General features: G+C 34.1%; 2 protein-coding genes and 1 pseudogene across 3 annotated transcripts; all 3 read right to left on the bottom strand.

Moving 5' to 3' along the window:
* Positions 1-235: 235 nt before the first annotated feature.
* On the bottom strand, positions 236-3114 carry LOC143561887 (uncharacterized). The gene is made up of 6 exons (XM_077049852.1): positions 3035-3114; positions 2857-2943; positions 2562-2624; positions 2351-2452; positions 1143-1407; positions 236-1077 (listed from the first exon to the last, which is right to left on the bottom strand). Exons 1-6 carry the CDS (start codon positions 3110-3112, stop codon positions 968-970), a joined length of 705 nt encoding a protein of 234 aa, XP_076905967.1. The 5' UTR covers positions 3113-3114; the 3' UTR covers positions 236-967.
* A 2179-nt stretch (positions 3115-5293) lies between these two features.
* LOC143561906 (scarecrow-like protein 14 pseudogene) lies at positions 5294-8636 on the bottom strand (annotated as a pseudogene). Its single transcript, XR_013140389.1, has 2 exons — positions 6450-8636; positions 5294-5512 (listed from the first exon to the last, which is right to left on the bottom strand). The product of XR_013140389.1 is annotated as a scarecrow-like protein 14 pseudogene (transcript).
* A 7237-nt stretch (positions 8637-15873) lies between these two features.
* On the bottom strand, positions 15874-19122 carry LOC143561907 (telomere repeat-binding protein 4-like). Its single transcript, XM_077049870.1, has 10 exons — positions 18768-19122; positions 18536-18650; positions 17745-18447; positions 17538-17654; positions 17386-17448; positions 17224-17303; positions 16920-17143; positions 16554-16829; positions 16403-16466; positions 15874-16313 (listed from the first exon to the last, which is right to left on the bottom strand). The coding sequence occupies exons 2-10, from the start codon at positions 18617-18619 to the stop codon at positions 16131-16133; spliced, it is 1794 nt and encodes a 597-aa protein (XP_076905985.1). The 5' UTR covers positions 18620-18650; positions 18768-19122; the 3' UTR covers positions 15874-16130.
* Between the last annotated feature and the right edge of the window lie 3116 nt (positions 19123-22238).

Below are 22238 nucleotides of genomic sequence, written 5' to 3' on the forward strand. Positions count from 1 at the left end.
TACTTACTATGAGGTAGGTTTATCCACTACCTTGTAAAAAAGTAGACAGCTAACAAGCAAGCAATATAATAAAGACATTTTATCAAACCATCTTCATTGCATGTCAGTTTATGTTTAAGATGAAGCTAAACATACCCCCATACATGTTGAATGCAACCCTTACATTCAGTAAAAACAATAGAAGCGGGTATATTTAGCCCAACCATCTATTTTAATGACTCGGTTAGTCAGACATTTCACGTCTTTACTCTTTAAGGCACCACAATTCATTTTACAAAGTTTACCTTTTACATTAACGGAATGTTCTCGTGTTGCCAGCAAAAACAAAACTGTTACGCTGTGAGCGTGGACAGTATCAATGTTATGTGTTATAACATGTTACCAGTCAGGCTCCATGTTATTCAAGATGGTTTAAGTGACGGCTTACAAATTTCACATAAGTCATGGAAAAGACAGACAGGTTAAATATAGATTGCAACGTTCTACCGAACATAACTCGTGTTATTTCTTCAAGCACGATGGACTTCATCAATTGTTAAAGGCGCTTGGAGAATAGTAGTACATTATTGTGTAATCAAACATAACTCGTTTTATAATAACACATTTCACACTAGCATAAACTACACAAAGTACAAGGATTATATACTATATTTACTGATATACATAAGAAATTAGTAATTTTGATGAGTGTGTACAATCAAATACTCAAATAGGACCATAACTACAACTGTTTCTGTAGATACTACTCTGAAACAATTTATTAATAAGTTCATAAACTCGTTAAAACCGACCCAAGTACCCAAAATAAAGTAAAATCAGCCGGTTTGACGTAACTAACATGACAAAACCGACATTCGACATGACAAAACAGTACAATTTACATAACTAACATGCCATTATCTCAATAATATAGTTCAATAAATCAACTAAATTTATGGAATTCGGAGAATTACCTGAAAAAATGGAGCTAATTCAAACCTTGGCAAATCAAATAAATCTCCCTTGAGTTTGATCTTGTAGCTTTAGGCCTCAACCATGATGACTTCCTAAACAAAGGCTTGCAGATCTTGATAACCTCTACAACCACCAAGCACTTAAATTAATCACTCACTTAACATCAAAAAACTCGTATCAAATGTTACCTTTTGTGTCCTCGCTCTCTAGAAGCTTTACAATAAGGTGCCCTCCGGTTTTAAGTATACCAACATCATTTTCTTTGTTGAGTTGGATTTCTGTATGACCATCTTCCAAGGGCAAGCCGTCCAATGGTGTTTTCGGTAATTTAGATCCACCAAGGGCCAAATCAAGAGCCCGCATCCCTAATTCCACGGATAAAGCTGCATCGCGTGTTGTGATACCAGAAACAAGTGGACACATGTCTGATAATACAACTGAAAAACCTTGTTTCTGCCAAAGTTAACATACAAAACATGAGAATACTGTAAACTTTTCTTAATAAGTTATGATAATTGGGTGTCAAACGTGTCGTTGGGAGGTTAACGGGTTGGCGGATGGAAATGTTCAACATGAACATGGCCTGTATTTTTATTTTTGTCAAAAACATCAACGCTAACCTGCACAATTGTTAAATCCCAGCACAACCCATATATCTAAACGTGTCAAACAGGTTAAGGCGTCGGCGCCTAGTGGGTAATAATCAAGTTGTAAATGTGTTAATCGGGTTGGTGAATCTAAACCATGGGTTAAGCAGGTCATGAACGGGTTAGCGGGTCATATTAAATTAAACAGGTTGGCGGGCCGACTTGTTTTACTAAACGGAATAAACAGGTCAACCCAAACACGACACATTTAGCTTGTAAACGAGCTGAACAAACACTAAAGGGCATGCTCATGTTGGTTCATTTAACTTTAAGCAAATATAAGATCGAATTCAAACAATTAAACAGACAGGGTTTTCTTGTTCGTGTTCGCTTATGTGCGTTTGTTTAAAATATAAGCAGTTAGGCCATAAAAAAGGTTATTAAATCTAGACTAATTTGTGATGGGCCCAAAAATTTATATGTTCATGTTTGTTCGTTTAACTAAATGAACAAAAAAAATATGTTCATGCTCGTCCGTTTATTAAATAAACGAACTTCCCGCTGAATGGTTCATGAAATGTTCATTAAACATTTAGCTCGTGCAAATGCCTACATTTAATTAAAAAGGTCATTCAGATCACTACCCATTTTTAAACAGGTTAGATATAAGTCTATAACAACCCAATACCTTATTGTTTTTCATTCCATGCAAAAAATTGTCACCCCTAGATTGATTATAATGACAAAGTGCAAAGAATTAAGTTAAAAGTGGAGTCTTTCCGGTAAATTTGAGGATTTTAAGTTAATACCTGAGGTGAGAGATTTAGAAAATCATGTTTAGGGAGATTCATGACATCTGCACAAACAGTTGAAACTCTAGAATCGCAATGAGTTGACGGAACCTTCACCTTCTGTTCTGAGTAAAATGCCCGCAAAAACGAGTCAATTTACAAGTCTGCTACAGACCTACTGTGATTATATCAATCAAATAAAAGAAATATAAACGGTGAAATCAATCACCTTAAGATCGACGCCAACAACCGCACCACCATTTGTCAACGGACCGAGGCTTTGACAAGCTACCTGATTTTACAATAAACAATATCAATTCACAGGCCTGTAAGCAAACCTAACGACCATGAACAAGAGCATGTACGTGCCCGTGTTTGAGTTTGGTCATTTAACTTTAAACTAACACAAACAGTTAATTGAACAAATATTTGTGTTCACGTTCATTGGTTAAAAATCTAAAGTCTAAACGAATAGCTCACGAACATAACTGAACAGACATAAATGAGATAATATATGAAGATACCTGAAGCCAAGCACCAGGAGCACAGCCAAGGTCAAGAACAGAGGAACCGGGCGTAATTAATTTGTACTGTTTCTGAATCTGAAGCAGCTATTAATAATAACCAAATCAAAATTATTATTATTATTATTATTATTTCATTCGTCAGGGTTTAATGTTAATAATAATAATAATTAATAACCTTGAAGGCGGATCTTGCAACATAACCAAGACGTTGAGCCTCTCTGTAGAAGAAGTCTGCAGTCCCATTCGCACTCATCTTTTCTTTGATGCCCCAACCAACCAAATGAATAACCCACCCTTCTCAACTCTAACCCCTCTTTGTTCGGGTTCTGACCCGATTCTTTGTTTCAAGGCTTCGGCTGTCGAGCCAGGCCGGTCCTTGGTTTGACATGATATTTTCAACGAGCACGGTCTTTTTTTTGGCGATTGAACTCATTGGTATTAGAGCGTTCTCAGCCCATTGACGTTGGATTGGATCAATTAATTGCTCGAAAAATGATCCCAGTCAACGAATCGTCCTTTGAAATCCGATCGAACTGAACCAAACCCAAGCCAACTCGAAAAGTTTTGACTTTGGATAGTCATTAATCCAAGCTTCAAAAAAGAGCAACCGCAACTTTTGTCCCCTATAATTTGGTCACTTTTGTCGTTTCCGTCCAAATTTTTTTTAACCATTTTCATCCTCATGGTTTCTTTAAGTTGCCATTTTCGTCCAAATCACTAATCTCGTTAATTTTGTTCCATTAAGTGAAGGGTATATCATTTCGTACGTAATCGTGTATTCATGTTAGTGAATGAAGAGATGGAGTCCAATTTTTTGTTTGTATAATATTTAAAAGATGTTTATAAAGAATCCATGTCACGTAATCATAACACGTAAGATTTTTATTATTTTTTTGGTAGTTGGACGTGCAACGTAAGCAGCGACTAACGAAGTTAACCATCCGTTAGTCGCAGACCGTTGAAAATAAATACACATTTAGTTACGACCGCTATTAGCCAAGTGTGAAGTTGAGATGTTATTTGTCAATAAAGCATAGTTGAAATTATTTGAAATTAATTTTTCTTTCATATTTATATTGTTTTGTTCAAGGGCCACTCGCAGCAGCCATGTTGTGGAGGGAAAACGAGGGGAACCCCCCCCCCCCTCCCAACCCCAACCCCATACCATATAGTAGGGGTGTTCATGGTTCGGTTTGAAACCGCGAAACCGCCCAAACCGGTCATCGGTTCGGTTTCACGGTTGGTTTTTTTATTAACTTTCGTTCGGTTGGTTTAAAAAAATTAAAACCGCAATGAACGGTTTGGTTTACGATTTATACCGAAAACCAACTGTGTAAAACCGGACCGGACCGTATGATTTGGTTATATTTATTTTTTAAGTATTATATAATATGTATATACAATAATATTATTATGCATAATTATATTAAAGTTATTGTTGCATATAGAAACACTGCTATTACTACAGCAAAGAAAAAAGATGGGCTGGTATTTTAATCTGGCCTACTGTGTACTTTTACAAATTTAGACAACTTGTGTTATGCAAGTTTCTTGATAACATCATTAGTTTTTACAAGTTTGTGTTTTAACAACTTAAATTCTACAAATTGATGAACGATGTACTTGTATATATCATATATTTACTTTGGACATTTTGTATAAAGCGCAACAAGTCCAACCGTGAAACCAAACCGTTACCAAAGGTTTGGTTTGGTTCGGTTTAAAAATTCAACGGTTTGGTTTCGGTTTACAATATAAAAAACCGTTACTAATGGTTTGGTTCACGGTTTAACCCAAAAACCGCGAAAACCGGACCGTGAACACTTTTTGGTTGGAATGTTATATATACAAAGGGAAAAAGAGGGGGGGGGGGGGGGTTGGTTGGTTGTTCAATCACATGCTTAGTTACCATTACACCGTCTAGTTTTGAGCTTAATTATGAGGCATTTTACCAACACATCACTTTTTACAAAACTAGTCATTACTAACTAGGATGTCCCGGTTGTGTTTAGTTACCACTACGCGTGTTGTTCCCTGGTTGTAAAAACTTTGTTAGTAGACACAAAATGAATCAAATTTGGTCAAATGTCGCACAAAGACACATCACGCCGTTTATTATAAAAACTTTGATCTGTTACAGAAATTGTAAACCCTTCATCATACTTTTATATAATGAAAAAGTTGACCGTTTGTGTTACACAGTGAGCTAATATTGATTATTGATAACTCATAGGCAGCTTCTAACGAGGTTCCTCTACAATTGTTTTTGTGGTCCAAGTCAAAACTTTTTAATATTTTACTAATGATACCATCTAAATATTTTCTTGTCTTAGTTATACATATTGTTGGCTTTCTTATTTCTCCTAATGAATGCAATTAGTATGTTGTAATACGTCAACAGCTATAAGAGTATAAGACCATCTAACACAATTATACTGACTATAATAATATTACAATATTCAGTCCGTCAAGACTCCAAAGGGCATCTCAAAATATAAATAATACTGACTATAAATAAATAATACATATTCCTCAAGATTCAAACCTATAATTTGTAATCAATGACAATGCCCCATGTTATAATATCATTAACCGCATCTGCTACCCGCAGCCATCCCGGTTCAAGAGTTCAGAGGTTGGCTGACACCTGCAACTGAACCAGATGTATAAAAATGTTTAATATGAAATCTTAAATTTAATAAATTTCACACTTAAATGTGTATATGTATAATGAATTGCATTTTAGTAAATACAATGATAGTAAATGTAAAGCCTATCTTCACAAGCCAAATGTTTGAAGGTGTGAGTGAATATGTGAGTTCATGGTTACCCATAACGATTAGGCCACTCCCAGATTAGTCCAAGACATAACAAAATCAGTGAAGCTCAATCATGCGTTAAATGGAAGTAGGGGTGTAAAAGAGTCAAACCGCCTGTGGGCTAATTGAGATAGGCTCGTTAAAAGCTCGAATCCAGCGAGTTTAAACACGCTAGAGCAGGGCCATGCCCGAGAATCGTTAAAAAATTTTGGGCCAAAGTCGAGAAAAAAATTGGGCCTTAAGTAAAATGGTTTTTTATAGGATTTAAACAGCTAAATTTGTTTTATATACGATCCCAAACCCAAGTTTCACTTATCGAGCTTGAGCCGGCGCGCGAGACTAAACCAACCAATTGATATATATTTAATTCTGATTTAATATATTTAATATATATTTATATAATAGTCATTATAATACAAAATTTTCTGAAAAAATAATTAAATATTTTATATTGTGTATAAATTAAATATAAAAATAACTACAAATGTATATAAATAATAAACGAGCTCGACTTTAGAAATAGATTTTGAAACGAGCCGAGCTTGAGCCTTGACGAGCTTGGGCTTGGCTCGGCTAGTTTACACCCCTAGACGGTCCTAACCAAGATACGACCCTCATTGAGATGGGTCTTGTGACACTATGTTATTCTATTGCTAATGAACTATAAAGTGGCAATGGTAGATTAGTCTCATAATCGACTAAACACATTTTTACAAGTTTTAATACTGACTTAAGATGTTCAAATGACTAATGGAAGTTGGGATTACATACCTCAGGGAAAATGAAGGTTGTCCATGATGCACAAACTTGAATACTTCATTTATCAAACTTCCAGCAAATTGCCAGTAGGCAGTAGCATCCTCATAACTTTATTCTTATTATTGAACCGGCGCCCATGAAGACAACCCGTGTATAATCCGTCCTTTCCACCCTTGCAGCATCCAATGACCAACTTCATCAATCCCAAAATCCTTATGTGGGTAACATGACTTTGCTCTCTCTTTAGCCAACTTCAAGATTTCTTGATTAAGCGGAAGCTGTTGAAATCCAGCTCTTACATTACGAACCTGCCACTGCTTATACGTTTCTGGCCTCTCTATTCTCTCACCGCCTTCACACGCAATAACATTCATTGCTTCACGCCCCCAAAACACCTTCTCAATCAACACTCTATCCGGGGTCTCGCGTGTTGCATTTGCCTCAATCATATCAAACATGGAAGAAAAGAAAAACAAAGCTTCCCTAAACCTTGTAATAAAAAAAGGGGCGTTGTAAGACCCGTTAACAACACCTTGTATAAAAATAGTCGGTTTCATTCGCCAAATAAGGTTCAACACTTTATTCCTTGGACAATCCGCCATCACTGTCTCATCAAGCAAGTATCTAAACCGAGACGCACAGTTCACAACTAAAGTTTCATCATCCTCAAGCTCAAGATCATCAATAGTAATTGTTTCCCATTTCTGAGCTATGGCTTTAAACTTAAACGGGACATTAAACGTTTCTGCATAATTAGCTAGCCTACTTCCCGTCTCCTCGACCCTCTGGGATGGTTTGAAACCGGGACATGGGAAGTCAATGCCTGTGATTCTAAGCTCAGGTGGCCCACCGGGCCGTTTTGAGAGACGTTGTATGAAACAAGGCCATTGGAAGCCATATAGAATTCCAAAATCTACTATATGCAGCTTCTTTGTATTACGCGCAGTATGCAAAATAGTTTTATTCGAGAAAAAATTAGAGATTTTTAAAAACGGGCAGCAACTGAGATACAAATGGTAAGATTTCAATACTTCCACAGCCGATGTCGGCCTTGAACGGAGAGTGTTGTATATTTCAGTTCCCGAGCCCGCCATGCGGGCTTCAAGCCCATCAGAGAAATAATGGGCTAATCTTTGCATACCATCACCCGTTGGTGACGAGTGTTGTCTTATTTGTTTCAACAAATCAACTGCACTCCTTTGATCATTAGCTGCAACCGCTTGTGCACAAAGGGTCAACAAAGTTCTCAAGTCAACCACATCCTTTTTCACACCTTTTTTACCTCGACCCTTACCCGTATTACCCTTCGCTTGCACTCGATTCACCCCATTGTGTACAAAATTACCTTGAGGTAAGTTTTTACCTTCACCGCAAAGCAACACATCATCAAACATCTTAGACCTAACAGTCGGCTCGGTATAAACTGCAGACTGTTTTGTAACCCTTCCATCTTCAACAACATTATCAGAATAAGGGTTTTTCCGTCCTCTCGATTCTTCAGCCTTTAGAACCACGTTACCAGCATCTTTAGTTTGATCTAAGATTCTACTTGATTCACTAAAACCAGTATGAAACTGCATAGCGGACGTACTTTGAACACTCACGGGTGAATCAGCTAAACAATCAACAACACTACTGTTATTGTTCGACCGTGAATCAATATTTGAAAACATCGTCGGTCCAACTGGAACATTATAATCACTAAAATCAGATCTAAAGCCCGTACCAAAACAATCATAGTCCTCCACAGTAATCTCATCTTTGAAATTATTATCATAAACAGGTACTGTTGGAGACTCGTTTACCATCAAAACATCATAAAACGACTTCTCGTGAGCTCGAAGAGCAGCCGAATCATGAAGCGTGCACGTCTTCTCCTCAATATTTTCCTCCATAAGCATCTGATTTATATACTTAAAAACCACATCACTGAGTTCAAAATCATCGTGTACGTCACCGTCATTGTTCGAGCTAGACGACGGACTAGACCTTCTAACACTCAGATCAGGCGGCGTATCATTCACATAATTCCGATCCAAACACGGTTCTGTTAGATTCAAGGCGTTAAAAGCCTTTGGATCTGACAGAACCGTGTTAGATCCGTTTAAATTTAACGCGTTCGGATGCAATACTCCGTAATCATCCTTCCATCGCCCATCCATGACCATCTATCTAAAACATATAAATAATAATAATCATATTAATTAAAATCACCTACACGAAACTATAAAAGTTAATAAAGTAATTTATAGCTATTTAAACATTAGCTAAACGTAATATCATTCAATATAAAAGTAACAAATAATTATGGATGAGACGAGTCATGTCATAAATAAAATTGAAGTTATTATGGAGTCTAATAAGCTAGTAAAATAAGTATACAAATAATTAAGTGTATGTATAGATGGATATAAGATAATTGAACCTGAAGTAAAACCCTAGAATGGAGAAAGTGTGTGCAAAAATGAGGGAAGAAGAGGAGGGTGTTTAAAGGAAATAGAGGGAAAATCTGGGCCGTTGGATATTTATGAAATCAAATATATTTAATAACCGTTGAACTAGTTAAATATTTAAATTGGGTAAAACTGAATCAAGTCGATCGGTTTGATAGTTATGTTTAAATAAATCGGTTGTAATGTGTTACTTGTTTGTTTGATGTTTTGACAGGTTAAAACTTTAAAACGTTTTGACATTGTCAAATAAAGGAGGGAAAGTGAGAGAAACGATAAATTGATGCGAATATGTAAAAACTTGAATTTAGAAATTAAAAATGATATGAAAGTCTCACTACCTGTACTCCAAATCACAACTTTTATTATTTATTTTTTTCTATATAGTTTTTAAATATACGTTTACTAACATTTACAACTTATTTATCATTTTAAGCTTTTATATAAGCAAATGATTTTAAAACAAGTTGTGCCATATTTGAAGACAGTTGATACGATTGCCATGACCCATCATATTTGATTTTGGTTTCATGAAAACATAGCTAGCCGTTTAATCGGAAATTTTTCATCAAAAACCGATCAAACTTCTTTCTATTAACCGTATTTCGTATAAATATCTGATAACTCATATAACTTACTAGCATGAAAAGGTAGCATGATTTTTTTATTTGTATGAAAAAAAACCTTAAATTTAATTTTAACTTCTTAAAGTATAATCAAAGTTGTTTAAAATGCATGTATCAATAACCTGATAAACAATCAAACAATAATTGCTAACATATTCATTGCGTATATACAAGATGCATATAATACTTAATAATTTGAAAGTAATACTCTATTATTATTTAAAAAAAGCAAATTTACTTCCATATAAATTTCTCCTAACATTACATTTATAAGAATTTGAACCAACCATTTTCATTTAAAGGAGTATACATCATATCACTAAACCATTAAAATATACATTCATTTAAATTTAAATGATATAAAAATGTGAACGCTTTGGTTTTTTGTTAAATATCGTCCTTTTAAAATTAAGGAGTTGTTATTTTCTCAATTTTGGAATTACTCGTGTTAAATATGTTAATTAATTTCAAAAGAAATCAAATTATGCCCATCGCAACTTCTGTTTGGATCCTAAGTGAAACATATTATATTTGTAAAGGTGTATACAAAATCTGGAAAGTTTATTGTGCTAGAATATTACACGAATAAAAAATTAAGCGAAAGATATGATTGGATCTCAAATGTTTGTTTAAACTTTAAAGGGGAGTTGAGTGCTAAAATACAATATTAATTGTTTGACGTGTTCTAGAGTAGATTCTGAGCCACATCTTAGAATATACTTTCAATCACCATTCATGATATATTATTATTTGTATTATTTTTATTTCAAAAACGACTTCGTATATATATACTGTGATTACGTATTTACATGTCTTACTGCTATTCAATTTACGTAATTTACAAGTATATATGTTTATTAAAAGTAGATTATGATTTAAGAGTAGTTTGAAAAAAAAAAGTTAATTATATTTTTTAGGTATAATTATCTGACACTTTTCAAATTATTTGCCTAACTAGGTGAATTTCCAACAACTTATTTTATATAAATTAGTAAAATGTCAAATAGTTTTATACTTTTATATGTGTATATGCATTTTCATCGAGGACCTGGCTATTCTCCCTTACAATAAAAAGTTGTTGGGTACATAGAGAACGATTGCAAAAATTGATAACTTCCTCGCCTATTCTCAAGTCCGTTTATCTAAATTAATCAAAGATGAGGTTGGAAACGTGTTGTTAATTTGGTTTTGGTTGGATGTTTGACTTGATGAAATACTGTTGAAAAACCGTTTTCCAAATTTATTCAATTAGGAAATGGAAATGGAAAAGGGATGTAAAACGACGGATAGGTGTAAAGAAAGGGATGGGATCACGATCATTATGCTAAAATGGAAATTTGCTCTATCTATGCCTTTTCGATTCATGATATTTACTTTATAGATCTTTACAAGAAGACTCAACATTAACCTTTTTATATTTTGTAATGCAAATCATCTGTTTGAGAAAAAAATAGAAATATGTGGCACCCATATATCTATAAAGTAAAATCAGTTTATTTTAATTTTAAAATAAAAAAAGAAAAAGAAAAATCAACGGCTTAAATAGTTAATGAGGTCGTGAGAGATATGAAGATGTTCATGCATCTGGGCACACGTCTTTTTTTCCTTTTCGTATTGATAAGTAGTGAGTCTATTTATGTTGAATGTCTAGAAGATGTTTAGATAGAATTTTCTAAAACTGATATTATCAAATACAATTTAATTTAATGTGTTGTAAAGAATAATATTTATAGGTGTTTTGGAACGATATGTTTATTTAACAAAAATATTTATTTATTATATATCGTAGTGTTGAAAACTTATTAAAACCTTTTAAACTTGGTGGTCTTTCAAGTTAGACACACCGTTAAAACAATCCCATTGTTCTATGCACAACTTTTTAATAATTAATTTTTCAAAATATATGACATTATTATACTTGAATAAGAAAAAATTATGGACTATAAAAGTTATATATGACTAAGAAACAATAAAAAATAACTAAGTTTATCATTTACGTTTTTTATCCTACGACCCCCGAGTCAAAATAACCCTCATCTAGTACACATTAACATTTATCATAACTACTTTTTTAGACAGTGATTTTTTTTAAATCGACTTGAACCTAAGACATCTCAATCTCAAACCCAAGTGTATAAAGAGTTTATCTTCGCAATTGTATAAAAGGTTTTATATTTGCCAATGAACCACCACCACATTAGTACGTTTATCGTAACTATTGATTAGACTTGCTTGATGGATCGTGTCACTATGTTTCTTATATTTATTTAGATTTGTTTCTATCTACCGTCGTGTATGTATAAACACTTATGTCTGTGTGAGGATGAAAGATATTGATTAAACTGATTATCCGAATACCTAAATTAGTTATTGTCAAACAAAGTCAAGAAACATAACTAAAAATATCAATAACTTTGAATTGATGTATGCTCTATATATACATAGTATACAAAGAGACTTTATACTGTGTATTTATGGACTTGAAAGCTGTACCCAACTCGATGCTACGTAAGAAGAAACGTGATAAAGGAAACATCATAAATGATTTACTTTATTTATGTAAAGAGTATAAATGAAAAAACTAATATGTTAGCATATATTTCATATAAAAAAGAATTATTTATAGTTTAAGTTAATCAAAATTCAAAACTACAACGATTTAAAAGGTTATACCTATAAAATTAGGTGTGTGACAATACTATATGTGTAAAGGTCAACTAAAGAGAGAATGATCACTTTGTTACGGATAATATTAAATTGGTTATCCAAATATCTAAATCAATTATTGTAGACCACATGAGATCGAATATCGTCTAAATAGCATCTTAAGAGACATACTGATTAGCTATTATAATATTATGAACAACTTTTTAATTTATATATGTCACCCTTTCGATACAAATTATTGCATTTATAAGTTTAAATAACTAAATATTGATGATATAGTCTCGAAGGGAATGGGTGAACGACAACGTACATCTCCTTGACCACTTAAAGCAAGACGGCATTTAATCCTAGATAATGAAAGTTTCATTCTCAGTCTACCTTATCTTTTAATATTTGTTAAAACTGTAGAACTAGTTTTTTTTCTCCCTTAAATAACAACTTTTTTGTTTTTATGCTGTCGCACTTTTCAAATTTGAAGAATCTCGGAACCCTACTCTAGGCAAACTATGTTGTCTTAACCGGGCTCACGCTGACTTCATGGTTTGCTTTGGGCGTTCCCCCAAGAAACCATACTGCTAGCTGCCACTTGACAGTCGTTGTGCCGCTATAAGAGCATAACCATCTGACATAACACATGGTAAGACGAAAATCCAAATGAGATCGGAATTCAAACTGACAACCTTGCACAAGGTCTAACTCAAATAAAGTTATGATTTCTTTAAATAAAAATTATAGGTTCTCATCTAAATTTAAATTGTTTTTATCTTAGCCTCAGAGCACCTAATGACAACGCATAAGTTACGTGTTGCTAGTTTCATCGCCAACAATGTATTGATAAGGCTCGTGTGAGTTATATCTAACATGTTCTCATATTCACCATAAAAAAATACGAGCCTAAATGATTTGTTGTTATTAAGTCACATATTTTCTTTACAAAAGTTTGGCTGATGCAAAATCATTATCTTCAAAAGTAAATGCATATCTAAGTAGTAAGTTAGTATATTAAGAATTAAATTAGTATAGAAGAAGTTAAATTGCAGGTTTTAAAAAAAATGGTTAGGATTGATGGGCTTGAAGCTTTTAAGTCAATTCTATTTCTTGTCGAGTTCCTCTGAGCCCTCCTAAATTCGTGTATATGTCACACACTACTCACTTTCGTTGGGCCCATCTTTCTGATCTAATGTTACTATTTATTTGTTATTTAGAATTTGAATACATACTTTATAAATCTGCGTTTGAAAATAAAATTCCAACTAGGGAAAATCTCTTTCCCTGGTCACCTTTTGTAAGTTAAGACAAAAACATCTCCATAAAGTTGTAACCATGTCATATTACTACATCAGTGATTCTTTCAAGCATATCTATAGATGTGCATCACATATCAAAAAAGAAATACTACATATGTGATTTTTTTTAACAAGGACCTATGGCACCGCCCGCGACTCAAAAAAAAAAAATAATAATAATAATAATAATAATAATGAATGTTTTTAAAGATAGAGTAAAATATGATTAGTGACTATGTGAGATATTATGATTGATATAATATGCTCGGTTGAGTTTAATGTCAAGTCTTTATCGTTGTGCTTTGGATTACTTAAAAGTTTTCAATGGTTAGTATAAACCACTATATCCCATAATGACTCATCACGCTAATTCTTAACATAGAGTGTATCGTTTTCTCATATACTATTTACGATGGTTATAAGCCCACTTTTTCTGTAGGTTATATATTTAATTATGCAATTGATTGTCTCTACATCGGCGAAATTTGGTTAATTTTTTAAATTGAATGTTTTGTATCCGTGATAATCTCATTTCTTTTGATGAAGAAGAAATCCACTTTTTTATCTTATATTTCTACATTTAAGATCCGACTTGCATTATGGATACTAATAAAAATTTAACGAGTATATCAAACAAAAGTTTGTTTTGCAACTCATAAATACGATAAGGACATTGATGGATTTTATTTTAACAATATAAATAGAATTGGTGTTTAAATTTTATTTTTTGAAAAACAAAAGTCAATTAAAATTCTTAAGCGAACAAGTATAGCCAAAGTTTCAACAATATTATACAAAAAATGACAACTAGAAGGGAGACTCGGTACTTCACCAGGACACCAGGTTAGATCGAGTAGCAAAACGGTTTAAGGAAGCACATCATAAGCTCATATCGAACTTGTAGTATCAAACAACACTACACTATAAGAAACATGAATAGTGACTATGTTCATGTGTGTTATATATGTCAACTAATGAAAGTTTTAATGTGTAAGCATTAGGTTAACGAGATAATTGCTGAATAGTAATCATCCTTAAAAATATTATCTTTTGGATAATGTCCATCTTATCCAATTATCCTCACCAAGTCACCATAAATATGATGTTAACACGCCTTAAAATCCTTTCCCACTCTTGATAAAATGTATGGATTATTATTAAAGCTTATAATTATTTACCACAAGTTATACATTTTTTTTGGTATATGTAGACGAACAGGAAGAGTTAATTATCACAAAAATAGTGATGGATTACATTTATAATATGTTGATATAATCTAATAAAAGCACTTGACCTTCCGGAAGGGTTGGCAAATTGGTTCGTGTTTGATACTTTTGTTAATCGTGTCGTCTGTAACCTGTTAAACACGACAAGACACGAATTGTCAGCTCTGCCTTCTAAGTTAATGACATGGGGGTGATGGTTAGGACTTGAGATCTTATGGTATCGGGTTTGAAACCTTGCTCAAGAAGTCAAACGGGTGAGTCAGACTTGAAGTGTCAAAATCAGTATAGATTGTTGACATCCTGTCTCAGATAGACCCCTCGGTTATTGAGGGTACTCTCAAACACAATTAAACAAATACTAGTAAGATTGATATATAGATATTTTTTCAATCTAGCACAATAGTATTTGTTTATTATTAATAAAAAGCTGAAAGAATCTTATATAATCAACAAGATACCCGATCCACATTCCACATGCTCATCCCACCATCTTGGCAACGTGATCTACGTCACGAATATACCAACTGCCCTATTTATCGTTTTCTTATACTATTGTAGGCCTCTTATTTATAAAATGTTATCCTTTTGTTTTCATAATAAATCCATTATTTTAATTACTAGTTACCACTTTATTAAATGATAAAATAACCAAAGCTTGCTACCTTTTATTATAGGATAAAATCATAAAACAATAATCAAGGTTCATAATTATTCTATTTCACTTGACACCTATTAATTTAGTTGTTGTGGGCGTGAAAAGGGGGGGGGGGGGGGGGGGGGTAAAGTGAGCTGGCCCGACACACCGCGTTAGGGCTTTAAAGGCTAGAAGGTAAGGGGGGGATCCACTAGCATGTTAACGGGCGGCAATGGAGAAAAAGGTGGGGCCATAAGGCTTTAACAAGAAAACAATGGTGTTAAATCACAAATGATACTTTATCATAGCAACGGAGCTTTAAAATGAATTGCTTGTTAAAGACTCACGTAGCGCTTTAACTTAGGCCTTATGTTGTTTTATAATATAGATAATGTGGTTTAATTTAACAATATTTAACCTTAGGTGATTTTATAATTAAGATAATGTTTCAAGTAACTCGGCTACTATCAATAGACATATTTGCTTACAAAACAAAAGCCATAACAAGAGAAACAAAGAACAAGAATGAAGAATCAATTACATTAGATTTTGTTTTTATACAAGATGCATACAAACACAATGTGCAAAAGAATGGTAAGAACCAAATGAAACTTTTGACATTTTCTAAAAACATGTTAAAAACATCCTTAGCTTCTTCTCCAACTTGCATCATAGGAGAGGAATCTTTAGGACAAACAAAATATATATAAAAAAAAACAGTAAAAGCATCAGAAATTACAGTAATTTAAACAAGTTAAACCTATTCAAACTTTGTACACATCATCACCCGACCCATACCAAGGTTCAAACTCTAACCGGTAGAGTCTGAATGGGCTCTGTCTGATGCTTCCCGGTTGGCTTTGATTGATTCTGAGTCCACATGGAATGTGCAGCCAACACTCGGTCCAGTAGATCTTGTGGTACCGGCTCACCCCGTCGTTGCTGAGGGGCGATACTTGCAGTGTGAACCAATGTTTTCCATTTATCCTATATTAACATATACGAAATCACACTCGTAACAACTAATAATCCATAATCTAATATAATCTTATAAACTTATAATTTTGGTTTCTTACCTTCAGATCCACATAAGTCCGATGGTTTGCGTCATCAAATGCGCGGTTTTTAGCATCGCGCCATCTGTAAAGAAACATAAATAAAGTTACTTTTTACCGAATAACATATTTTTATCCAGTAATATTGAACATTGTGGGGTCAGGTCCACACCTTCCGGTTCCAAGTGTTTCAACTGCTGCCACGAGTGCTTCTACTTCAGAAACCGAGAACGGTCTACGAGTTCGTCGTTGTGAAAGTTCAGATCTTTTGCTGTCTTTATGGTTCACCGGGATTATTGAAATCACCTCTGCATTCAGTGGTTTGATTGGCACGATAGCTTTAGCGTTAATATCCACTATTTCTTCAGTTGACTCCTTTTCACTTTCTTGATTATTCTCAATTTGGTTGTCCATAGTAGTTGATACAGGAGTATCCATAGCTAGAGAACTAATAATACATTGATGAAAAAGTCAAACCAAAATGTCAACAAATGAGTAGCATATATGTGAAGGGGATATTTCATAATTAATGTTATACCTGGCTAGCGGTTCATGATTGTCATATGATGGCAACATTGGAGATTCTTTATCGGAATCTTGTAGAAAACTCGGTTCTAACATGAATCCCAAAGTGTCATTGTTTAAGGAAATGCCTGTTTGTTGTAGTGTTATGTTGTCATCTCTAATCTTCTTGCCTTCAAGAAGCACACCTACATGCAATTCGCTTCCTAAAATAGCTGTCACGGCTTCCATAACCGTCCTCTGTGAACATTGAAATATCTTAACACAAATCATAATGATGATCCATATTTAATTTCAAAATAGTGGATCATACTGTGTACCTTCAAAGAACCTACTGTCGATGTCTCTGGCATTTCGATATACAGTTCTGGTACGCTAAACGACTTTATGCTAAATTTCACTGAATTAAAAATTATCGCACGTGTGAGAAGTTATATATAAGTTATAACCATACACACACATATATATAAATGAGAGAGTACCATGACCATCTTTAGATGGAAAGGAACTTTTATGGTTGATAGCTGAAGATGTTACGGCTTTTGCTGCATGACAATATATAACGCGCAATCGTTAATTAAATGTCTAAATATGGGAAATATATCTAAAAAATAAACTGGATATTATTACAGACCTGTAGGTAAATTAGATATACTTTCACTGCTTGTCTCCTGAACATAATCAGGTTTTGAGCTATGATGGAACAGCTTTCTTCTCTTACCGTTGTGGTCAAAGAGTTTGACTCCAACCCCTAAAATAACCAATATTATAACCTTATAAGAAACATAATCACATAACATGAAATTGCGGAATGTGTTAAAAGAGAGTTATTTACTTTTACTAGTAGTGTTATGTTCATAATCTTTCAGCTTTGGTAATGATTTCCAATGCTTATTAGCAGCCATGATCTTCCTCATTCTTCTATATCCAACACGCGACTGGAACTTAAACGCCCTCATTTTGGTAACATGTTGATTAAAGCTAAACGAATTTTCGTCATCATCTCTAATACCTATCTTTACATTATTCCTATAAAAGGGTAGATGTACACCGTTACATGATTTATGTAACACACGTTGATTCACACGTGATTTAACTGTGGTTAAATCTTCACAATGTTTCTCTACTGCATATGTCTGTACTTTGCCTCCATTACTATCCATTTGAACATCATTCTTGCCATTGGCAGTCTCCAATTTCACATTAGTAGTAATCATCGAAGCATGTTCAACACCAGAATCACTATCAGAATGTTGCGAATCCTTCAGCGGGATTGAAGATTCTATCTTTAACTCGGGTCCAGGAACAAACTCGCTCTCACCACAGCATCCATGATCAAGATAATCTAATCTTAACGGATTGAGTTTAACGTCAACTGGTTCCTTCTTGACACCATCTTTAATAATACTAATTTGTTCTTTTGTTTCTGGACCTGTGCTAGAAACCGAACTTTCACTCTCCTGCAATAACTTGCCGGCAACAGCGGCTAACAACTCAAAGGGGCAAATTTCACTACCAGCTGATGATTTCTTATGCGGAGTCCTCTGAATAAAAAAAGAAAAATGTCATTATAGAAATTGTTATGTTACAAATCGGGTTAAGTTCTGATTACGAAATCTAATTTTTACTTACCCTTAAAGATCTAGGAGCTTTAGGTACCACAGGGGCACGAAAACCATCGAGCCCGCCATAATATAATCTCTTCTTTGACACCATCTTTTAGGCATACATATCCAGTTATGTTAATCTGTTGTCAGATAATGAAACAATCAGAAGTTTCATATAAACTAATAACAGAGCTTTCATATTTATATTATGCGGTTAAATAATAGCTCATGATCATAAACATCGATGACTCGTTAACCAAACATGGTGAAAGTCCAACAATAGCAGTAACACAACTTAAGGTCAAAATAGCATGTACGGATGGATCCGGTCTATATCTTTACTAAACGATCTTCGACAACAAAAAAAAACTTAATTATGCACCAATTCATAAGCAAATAACTGACAGCCATTGTTACACCAGAAACATGATCCCATAATTTAGGAGGTAAGATTAATAACGACAAAAAAAAAACAAAATATAAATGAAGATAATGATATAGATCTATGAAAAGCTGGCCTTAGTCCCCACATAGAAACCACCTCATGTTTAGTCAAACACTTAACACAGTTTCAAGTTTCAATCATCATATTAACAAATAAGGAAAACAAGACTAAAAAGTATTAAGTACACAAAATCATGCATTCATACAACATATCAATTTCCTAATAAAAAAACAATAAAAAATAAAAAAAACACATCCACAAATAATTGAACCATAAACCTCATAATCCATAAATCAAACTTTATGATCTAATTGAAGGTCAAATGGTTATTAATAATGCACCGAAACCCATTCCGACCCGGACCCGGACCCGTTCCGACCCGACCCAAAATAATTCTTTTTTTAATTCGACCCGATTCCCCATTTAAAACCATAACCGTTCTGACCCGACCCGACTTAGACCCGATAACATCTTCAATTCAACACGATTAAATTTCCGATCCGATCTCTACACCACAATTTCCACCGATCGAAGATCAAATCCAACAATTAAACCCTAATTCTCCAATTCCGGTGGAGATCGGACCAAATCTCTTATAAAAAACACAAATTCCGACGAATCGAACCTTTAGATTCAATACCCACCAATCAATTGAACCAAAATCAATAAAATTAAAGATCGATCGTGAATCTTTAACTGGTTTATGATCTGGGTAATTCCGATATTACACGTAACTGTACAACAATTTGATTAATTGGGTTTTGGAATTGAATTGAAGAAGAGATTGGGATGAAAATGGAAAGAAAGAGGGTTTAAGGTCCGGTTTAAATATTTGGGGAGGAAGGGTAGAATGGTAATTTGAGGAGGTGGATGTGGGTGAAAGAGCATGTGACCGTAAACCCTCTAATCTGATTGGGGCGGTTTTTAGGACCACTTTACCCTTGCGTGGATATGTGGATAGCTTTTGACACGTGGATTGGTTTTACAAATCTTCCATAACTCCACTTTTGTTTTTTTGTTTCTCTTTTCTGTTTGTGAATTGTGTATTGTGGACCAGATTTGTTTACTGTTTGTTTTTTTTTTCACTTTGTGTTAAAACAAAAACAAAAGTAAAAGTGTGTGTGGAGGAGATATTGGGATTTGCTAATCCTAGTTATAAGGGTAAAAGTTACAAGAAGGCTAAGGGTAGTGGGGCTTGATCAAACCACAAGTGAATCAATACATTTACAACACGTAGGCGATGATACGGCACGTGATCAAGTCCCTGGATCAAGCCCCATAGGGTGTAGTGGGGCTTGATTGATCCACCCCCAATTATTTATCCAACCCATGCCCAACCATCCGTTCAAGCCCCGCGGTCCCAGCCATGGGACTCGTCCGCGCCCCTGACCACTTGATGGGTGTAGTGGCGTTCACGAGCCACCTTACCCGCCACCTGGACCGCGCCCCTTCCTTCACCCCCCATTACCCACAGTCTAATAAATGTTTGATCTTAAGTTATAATATAGTCATGCCAAAATTTAAACCATGGTTTTGTCATCAAAGACAAAAATCTTTACCATCCAACGAAGTTAAAATGACATTAACTTTAGTAGTCAGTGCTTTGTGTTAGTAGGTCGATAAGGCCGCATGTTTATAGCATAACGAAACATAACGATAGTTACAATTAAAACCTAATTATTAATGAATAATGATATTAACAATGAACCATAATAAATAGATGTTTTGAATTGCTCTCCTGCCGATGGAGTGGGAAGAAATTGAATGCTCAATTGTACCAAAATACAATTGCCAGTATGGCAAAAATATACAATCTTGAAAAATGGGTAAAAACCCATAAAAAGGAAGAACATTTAGTTGCGGCAAACAACAAGGACAAATCTAAGGCACATTAGTTGCGTCAAGAGGCACGACACTCAAGCCAGGATGACAAGAGCTATGCTTGCAACAGAAGCTACAACGACAACATGGTGCAAGAAGCTACGGCTACATCAGAGCTGTGACTTTGTCGACACAATGAAAGGCATGAAAGGGATAGTAATATGAAAAAAAAAGCTTCTGATACCTTATAAAATTAGGAACAACTGAAAGGCATTGTGCATTACTAATATTTTATTTATAGGATTATAATAAAGATAAATGTAATGAAACCTAATCAGATAATATCCTCGTGTTATGATAACGATACAATATGACGAAGGTCATAAAGAATATATTTTATAATGGTGTAATGATCATTGAGCGAAAGACATCATTCAGTCACATCATCACCACATCACCACTCTTCTCAGTCACTAAACTAGTGTTATGGTCTCACTCACGCTTTTAATTATTTTTCAAAAGCAATTAATATTTTATACTTTGTTAAAACTCACTACTGGCTTTTTCACGAGCATGCGTTGGCTTATGCATGGCCGATCACTTGAGGTCTCACAAGTCACAATGGGATGGTTACAGTGGGATGCACCTAGGGGAGGGATTACGTGAATTAATGACGTGCCATATTCACGGAATCACGGGTGGTGCTTCTTATGGGCCATAACACATAGTATAGAAAGAAGCTGCATCCATAGAGAAAATAAACAACCGGTGGCACTTGTACAAGTATTTAGGTACGTGATTGTGTATGGGTTTAATTTAAAACAACGCTGAGTCTTGGACGAGCTTATTATTAATAACTACATGTGTAAGTGTAATTTACTCGAACCGCATTACATACATTAAATTTAATAACCGTATGGCTATTGAGATGGATTTTTAGCCTCCAGTATTCCTTCTTTTTGTTTTTGTTATTTTCCTGATTAAATCATGTCACCAGCAGATTTTATATTTTTGCGTGTCAAAATAGGGTTTTCAATTTAATTTGATTTGCTTGACTTTTCAAATGCGCTTTTATTTTCTACTTGAGTTATTTTTTTAAAAGCGACTTTAAAATTTCTTTCAAAACAAAATAGTATACATACATATTAATAAGTTATTGACGTGGTCTAAATAGTTACGTCTCACAAATCTGGTGTTCAAATATTGTTCCCTAACAGGCGGTATGTGGTTTTTTTCTTCTGAATTTTTTATACTTAATTGTCCAGCGTAAAGGAAGTAGACATAAAATTGTACTCCCTCCGTCCCATTTTAAATGTCACGTGATCCAAAACACACAAATTAAGAAATGTTTGATCATTTTATTTTATGAGCTGTAAAATGCAATAATGTCCTTTAAGTTATTATGGATAAAAATCATTTTTTGTAAAATGAAACATCTAGTATATGTAATAGTAAGGGCAAA

The sequence above is a fragment of the Bidens hawaiensis genome, unplaced genomic scaffold (genome assembly GCF_021521415.1).
Source record: "Bidens hawaiensis isolate Kalapana, Puna unplaced genomic scaffold, B.hawaiensis_p1.1 tig00020885_1, whole genome shotgun sequence".
Classification (NCBI taxonomy): Eukaryota; Viridiplantae; Streptophyta; class Magnoliopsida; order Asterales; family Asteraceae; genus Bidens; species Bidens hawaiensis.

Coding starts and splice junctions, on each gene's coding strand:
- LOC143561887 (XM_077049852.1), bottom strand. CDS start 3,112: ATGAGTGCGAATGGGACTGCAGACTTCTTCTACAGAGAGGCTCAACGT. Junction 2,453..2,561: donor TTGTTGGCGTCGATCTTAAG/GTGATTGATTTC, acceptor TACTCAGAACAG/AAGGTGAAGGTTCCGTCAAC. Junction 1,078..1,142: donor AGAGAGCGAGGACACAAAAG/GTAACATTTGAT, acceptor TGGTGGTTGTAG/AGGTTATCAAGATCTGCAAG.
- LOC143561907 (XM_077049870.1), bottom strand. CDS start 18,619: ATGGTGTCAAAGAAGAGATTATATTATGGCGGGCTCGATGGTTTTCGT. Junction 17,144..17,223: donor CGACAGTAGGTTCTTTGAAG/GTACACAGTATG, acceptor CAATGTTCACAG/AGGACGGTTATGGAAGCCGT. Junction 16,314..16,402: donor GGACTTATGTGGATCTGAAG/GTAAGAAACCAA, acceptor ATGTTAATATAG/GATAAATGGAAAACATTGGT.